Here is a 7,281-nt window from a genome sequence, read left to right as displayed (position 1 = left end):
TGGAAAATATTTTCCTTCATACCAAACACACCCTAAACCGACATTATTAAGCTTGTCCATTTTATGTCGATTCTAGTAAAAACCAAAAATTAGATCATCTATCGATTTTCAACATATTTTTAGTAGTAAAAGGAGAAAATAAAGAACTTCTGAGGAGGTATGATTGACCAGGATTAAAATTCAAGAAATTAAAGTGATAAAATTATTAACATTAAGTTATTTTTAGAACAGATTAACAAGTACATGATTAAAGATGATCAAGATTAACAAACAAAAGAACCAAGAAAATAGCTCTTTTTTTTTTCAAAAAAACTAATCACAATATTGGAATTTCATTAATTAATCAACTTCAACCAGTCTTAGGTCTAGGAGCTGATCTTTTTCCTGGAGGTGTTGAAAAATTTGCTCTTTCTTCAGGTATTATAAACCCTTTTGGTAGAGGTTCAAAATCCTCATCATCATCAATCTCTTTTTGTTCTTGTGAATTTCCTTTAGATTTATCAATTTCTTGGTCTTGTTGAGCAATAATATTTTCTTCTTCTAATTGATTTTGTGCATTATTTATTGGTGGTTCATCACCTGATGGGAATACTTTTATTATCCCCAAGTCATCTTCTAGTACATGATCTCTTGTTGGTTCTTGGGCATTTCTTGGTGGTTCTGGCAAAATTGAATAAACATATATATTAAAATTATTTCAAGAAAATATTGTGTTGAAGACGTAATTAAATAAATAGAAGTAATTTATTTTAAATAGTTAGAATTTTAGATGATATTGTGAAAGATTGTGGGCTAACTAGGAAAACAAGAGAAATGAAGTATGCAAAATAACATTTAAAGAAGTTTAGCCATGCCTACATAGTTAGGGCAGAAACAAAGATTGTATTTCACCTCATTCAATGAGAAAATTGAACATACACACACATATATCCAAATTTTTTCAAGAAAATGTTATGATGATGTTGTGAAAGAGACAAATAATGCAATTAAAAGATTTAAAGAAGTTCAATCAAGCCTATGTCTTGGGGCAAAAATGCAGAGTTTTTCAATTTAGTGAATGAGAGGAATTGCACAAATTATATAAATCACAAGTAGTATCCAAACCCACATTTCTCAATTCTTATTTTTCAATTCACACCTTACTTAAACCCGATAAATATGACATAATTAGAAATCAAAATACAAAACAAATGAATTGTTGATAAAATATCTTTATTATCTTAAAAAGTATAAGAATATTATTTGAAATTATTTATTACATACTATTACCTTAATTACTTTAGCTTACTAATATTATATATTAAGGATTTTAATTGTGTAGCAACGTTTTGATTTTCTTAATATGGCAGTAGTTAACTGCCTTTATGGCATTAATCAATTACTATTTGATTTGGGAGTTACAAAAATCCTATAGAATAGTTGGTGGTATTTGATAGACTTTATGACAATAATTTTGTTTTAATGTGCATTAGTATGCACGGCTCCTAGTTTTAGTACTAGAAGAGCTTGTTGAATTTTGGGGATACACCTTAACCGGTGAAATATCCTTAAGGACAGTGCCATAGGCACACCTCAAGCTACGAGATTTCCGTGATTTCCAATAGTTTTCCAATATAAATGACCACACACTTCAATATGATTTCAAAGCGAATATAAGAGGCAAGGACAGACGCAGAGGGGTGTAAAGGGGTCCAGCTGAACCATTTTCATTAAAATATTATACTACGAAAATTGGATAAAATAAACTTTTTTTAATAATATAAATGTTGAATCTTCGTAACATAAAAATATAATTGGTTTAATCCCGCTGTTTGTATCCCAAGCTCTTTGCCACCGAATTAAAAATTGAAAGAGACTTGTTGAAGATATATTTAATTAAAAAAAACATATTTATAATCAGTGACCGCTTAAACTTTTCAATGAGATTGATCACGTCAATAACACATAACAACTCAATAGTGTCTCTATAATTAAAAAAATGATACAAGAAAAAAAGAGTGAAATTTTTTAGACATATATATAAGACAGGCTTCAACTCTTACCTTTAGAAAATCTTATTGGTGTTATAATTGTTGCTAGACCAACTTGGTCTTCTCCTGGTAAATGTATTTGTAGCCCCAACTTATCTCCTAATGGTATATCTCTTGCTGTTCCTTGGTCATTTCTTGATGGTTCTGAAAAAATTGAACACATTCAAATTATGATTTCAAGAAATAATTCAATATCGAAGACGTAATTAAGTAAATTTAAAGTTTATCATCTTTTAATAATTTAAATTTTTAGATGATGTTGTGAAAAACTTCACGAGTTAGCTAGCTAGCACACAATTATATAAAAAGAAGAAATAACATAAGAAGACATAATTAACAATTGATGAAATGGTCATACATTTTAACATGATATTATAGTATTAGATAGACACCATAAGTTTGAGCTCATCGCCAAGCACCAATTGGCTCTCGAAAAAAATCAGGGTTTCACAAGTCGCAAAGGGATGCATTAAAGGCATATTTAAGTTATAAAAGTTAATGTATTCTTTCTACCCGCTTAAACTTTTAGATTTAGATGAGATGGATAACTTCAAGAGAATAGTATTTCTATAATGAAAATTAAGAGGGTTTTTTTTTCTAGACATTAAAGATAATTATTCTTCAAGTCTTACCATTAGAAGATTTTCCACAAGAAACAATGTATATGAAGAGATCTTGAATCTTGTTCTTTGCATCTTGGAAGAAATTAGCCATCGTTCTTTGTTTAATTTCTAGTTATTTTTTCCAAGTTGCAATGGATGGAAATGAGTTTTAATTTATTGGGAGATTAAACGTTGGAAGGTTCAATTATTACATTTTATTAAAATAGACCTTGAGACCCATGTGAGAAATTAAATTATTAATTTCGAGACGTGGTAGATGCTACTTGTTGCTATAATATTCACATAATAATTGATGTATTTCTTTCCAATAAGATTTATAGTTAGAACTATGTTAATTTTTTTAAAATTGGAAATGGAGTTGCCCTACCTAATCAATTATCTTAACTTCTTTCCAATTCAATTGAAAATTATTCATGTGGTGTTTGATGTATTGTAGTATGTGTATACTTTTAATAATGTGAGGTATTTTGGGGAAAATTATGTTGGTTTGATCCAAAATGGATTCTTGTAAGATCACATTATATAAAGAGAGTATGTTTAAGTTATTTTAAGTCAACAACTAATATATAATAACGACAGTCGACAATGTTTAGCAAGATATGAATGGAAAGATGAAGTGAGGCTCAGTCTATTATCTTGTCCATCGAATTTTGAAAAGGAGTTTATTTATGTTATTTGTTAAAAGCTGGCTTTTATTTGAGAAAAAGACTTATTTATGTCAATTATTTGTTAAGTGAACTGAGATAGAAGAACCAAACTTTTGATGAATGATATAGATAAACTTTTTCACAAAGTTCAATGGCATATTCGAGTTTTTTTCATTTTTAAAAATTATTTAATTAATAACGTGGCTGAATTATAATTGATCATGTGTAAATAATAGTTTTACAAAATCAGAACTGTTTTCAATTAACAAATAATGATAGAGCCTTTTCTCAAACATAAATAACATAGATGAGTCAAACTTTTAACAAATGACATAAATAAATATTTTTTCAAAGCTAAATTTGATAACATATATGTTTTTCTTTTAAAATATAATCTAGTTGAAAACGATACATGTGCGTTCGTTCATAAAATCATTATTTTACAACGTTCACGTGATTCATTTCTATCTTTCCAATGTGCAAGTTGGAAAATGAAGATAACTTTTTATATTTTTAATTGTATTTTATTCATGTGAACATATATATTTTTTACTACCAATTGATACAATTTTGACTAATTTATGTCATTCTATATCATTATATATATGTACGTGTATTATAATTAAAATAATTTTGTAACTTAAAAGAAGGATCTCTTTAATTTCGGAAGAGTGGTAATCCAACTTCCAAGAGTACATATCAAACCAAACGACATTAATTTCACTTTCTTTATGAAACATATTATGGACTCCCTTCCATCCATTATTGTTGTTATATTTTTCTTATACATGTTTCATAATAAAATATTAATATAAAAATATAATTCAAATAAATTATTTTTATATTCTTTTATCTTAATTAAACTATCACGCTCTGAACCTACACCCTGTACGTGGACAACACTTAAGAACCATTTCTAATCCTCAAGCGAACTCTTAGTTTGACTGACTATTTAGCGGAAGACTTACTCAAACATTCAAAAGATTTAAAAATAGGATTTAACTCAAGGGACTTAACATTCCCAAAACTCACACTAGCTCAATAAATATAATACTCATAAAGTCTGAAAATACTCTAAATAATACTCTAAAGTTTTAAACAAAAGAATACTGAGACATCCTCAAATATAGCTATCAATGAAGCCTCTAATGTTTTTGATAGATATCGGGACAAGACCCACGACACCTCAATTACTAATCAAAATTAGATAAAATGTGACGTCCTCCAGAATGCAAGGAGGCTTACCAACTAACTGGAGTGCAAAGAGATCTCAATGAAGCGCTGGTTGATGATCCTGAACACCTGTATCTGCATATTAAAAAGATGCAGATCAAATGACATCAGTACATGGAATGTACGAGTATGTAAGATAGCCGAAGCGAAATAACTAAAAGAAGGGACAACAATAGATAAAATATACGCAAGCTGAATGTAAAGAGATAAAATAGTTAAATTATTTAAATCTTTACAAATACTTACTCATCTCAGAAGTCAATATAATAAGTGATCTATGAAAATACACTTTAACTCTATTTGGGAGATTCTCTAACCGACAACCATCACTGTGAGCTACGTGATGATACAACGTCTCGTCCACCCTACCATAACTGTCCTATACCGTGCCGGGGTATAGAACTTCTCAACTAAGTGGATCCACTAAGCAATAAGATACCACTTTGTTGGGAAAGGCAATGCACTAACAAGAATACCAGATAGGATAACAGCGGAATAATACCCAAATCTGAACTTTCCCTTTCAATTTGAACCAAGAGAAGACAAACCAATCAAGCAATATGAAGAATGGACAGCAAGTATATCAACCAAACTAAAGCAACAAGATAAGAATAAACCAATCACACAAGACACAACAATTTACGTGAAAAACCCTTCGATGTGAAGAGTATAAACCACAGGACCAAAAGCTCCACTATAAACACCAAGAGTTACAAAATTGTTCTCCAAAATTGGCCACAGAACAAGCGCCAAACAACGAGCAACAACAAATCAAGATTGCACCAAAACTAGAGAATTAAAGAAGAGATTTCACCCAAAAACGCGCTACTGTTCACGCCCTCAAATCAGAAGCTACAGACCTTAAAATCAGATCTCCACCGTTGAATTGCAAGAACCAGATGCTGAGAACTCCCAGTTCAAATTTGAGAACGATCCAACGGTTAATGAAGCGGCAAACTCTGTCTGAAGCAGATTGCCTGAGCAGAATATTTCCAGAAGCAAAAACGGGATTTTTCTCTTTTCCTCTCAATCTCTAAAACGAATCTCTCTTGATTTTACTCTCTTGTGTTTCTGAAATTAAGACCAAATAAGCCTTATATATGCCACATAATATTTGGGTTATGGGCTAAAGTGGGCTGGTCCTAATAAGACTTTTATTTATCCACATAGGAAGGGAAAAAAAAGATCCTAAAACCCAACAATTCTCCCCCTCACAACTATGTGGAGGAGATCGCCATCCCGGCGATCATGCAACAATCCTCAAACTTCCCTCTTGGCAAAGCTTTAGTCATCATGTCGGAACCATTATCATTGGTATGAATCTTTCAAGTTCAAGCAACTTAGAATCCAAGACATCTCGAATCCAATGATACCTCACATCAATGTGTTTAGACCGACCATGAAATGTAGAATCTTGCCAAGATGAATAGCACTTTGACTGTCGCAATAAAGCACATACCTCTCTTGAGCACAACCAAGTTCCCCCAAAAATCTCTTCATCGAGATCAACTCTTTGCAACACAACAGCAGCAATAAGCTCAGCCCCTGTAGTAGATAAAGCAACACATTTTTGCAACCTAGATTGCCAAGACACAGCTCCCCCTGCAAAAGTAATCAAGTAGCCTGAAGTAGACTTACGAGTATCAACATCACCAGCCATGTCTGAATCAGTGTAACCACAAAGAATAGGCTTCCCTGTACCAAAACACAAACTCAAACTAGAAGTGCTACAAAGATATCTCATAATCCACTTAACAGCATTCCAATGCTCTCTTCCCGGATTAGAAAGAAAACGGCTAACAATACTAACAGCATGAGCAATATCTGGTCTTGTACACACCATTGCATACATCAAACTACCAACAACTGAAAGCATAAGGAACTTTCTTCATATCTTCCTTCTCACCATCACTGGAAGGACAATGTCTAGTACTCAATTTGAAGTGCATAGCTAAAGGTGTATCAACAACCTTAGCTTTGTCCATGTTGAATCTACAAAGTACTTTCTGAATATACTTCTCTTGTGACAACCACAACTTCTTGGCATCTCTATCACGGACAATCTGCATGCCAAGAATCTGTCTTGCTCCTCCTAAGTCTTTCATAGAAAAAGACTTATTCAACTCTTGCTTCAACTCTTTAATCCTGCAAGCATTATGACCAACAACAAGCATGTCATCAACATAAAGCAAAACGATAATAAAGTCACCATCAGAGAATTTTTGCACAAAAACACAATGGTCTGAAGAAGTCTTCTTGAAGCCCTGCTGACTCATAAAAGAACCAAACTTCATAAAAGAACCAAACTTCATGTACCATTGCCTGGGAGCTTGTTTTAAGCCATACAAGCTCTTCTTCAATTTGCAAACATAATTCTCTTTTCCCTTGACTTCAAAACCTTCCGGCTGCTCCATATAAATTTCTTCATCCAAGTCACCAGGGAGAAAAGCAGTTTTAACATCCATCCGTTCAACCTCCAAGTTCAGACTTGCAGCCAAGCCTAGAACCACACGGATGGATGACATCTTCACAACTGGAGAGAATATCTCATCAAAATCAATCCCCCTTTTCTGGCTGAAACCCTTCACAACTAATCTAGCCTTGTACCGTGGAATTGAATTACCATCTTCATGTTTCACCCGGAAAATCCACCTTTTTTTCAAAGCTTTTCGATTTTTAGGTAACATAACCAAATCGAAGATATGATTATCATGTAGGGACTTCATTTCATCCTCCATAGCATCAAAC

At 32.2% G+C, this 7,281-nt stretch overlaps 1 protein-coding gene across 1 annotated transcript; it reads right to left on the bottom strand.

Annotated features, from left to right (window-relative positions):
- Positions 1–204: 204 nt before the first annotated feature.
- Positions 205–2,832, bottom strand: LOC102581402 (uncharacterized). The gene is made up of 3 exons (XM_006346658.2): positions 2,663–2,832; positions 2,043–2,174; positions 205–660 (listed from the first exon to the last, which is right to left on the bottom strand). Exons 1-3 carry the CDS (start codon positions 2,742–2,744, stop codon positions 350–352), a joined length of 525 nt encoding a protein of 174 aa, XP_006346720.1. The 5' UTR covers positions 2,745–2,832; the 3' UTR covers positions 205–349.
- Between the last annotated feature and the right edge of the window lie 4,449 nt (positions 2,833–7,281).

The sequence above is a fragment of the Solanum tuberosum genome, unplaced genomic scaffold, assembly GCF_000226075.1.
Source record: "Solanum tuberosum cultivar DM 1-3 516 R44 unplaced genomic scaffold, SolTub_3.0 scf00086, whole genome shotgun sequence".
NCBI lineage: Eukaryota > Viridiplantae > Streptophyta > Magnoliopsida > Solanales > Solanaceae > Solanum > Solanum tuberosum.
The sequence above is the reverse complement of the archived record's forward strand: the minus strand, read 5'-3'. Positions and strand labels throughout refer to the sequence as shown.

Bases quoted from the DNA above. Each gene is read 5' to 3' on its own strand.
- LOC102581402 (XM_006346658.2), bottom strand. From the start codon at position 2,744: ATGGCTAATTTCTTCCAAGATGCAAAGAACAAGATTCAAGATCTCTTC. The intron at 2,175-2,662 runs GTAAGACTTGAA...CAATTTTTTCAG, and splicing joins TTGTGGAAAATCTTCTAATG to AACCATCAAGAAATGACCAA. The intron at 661-2,042 runs GTAAGAGTTGAA...CAATTTTGCCAG, and splicing joins ACCAATAAGATTTTCTAAAG to AACCACCAAGAAATGCCCAA.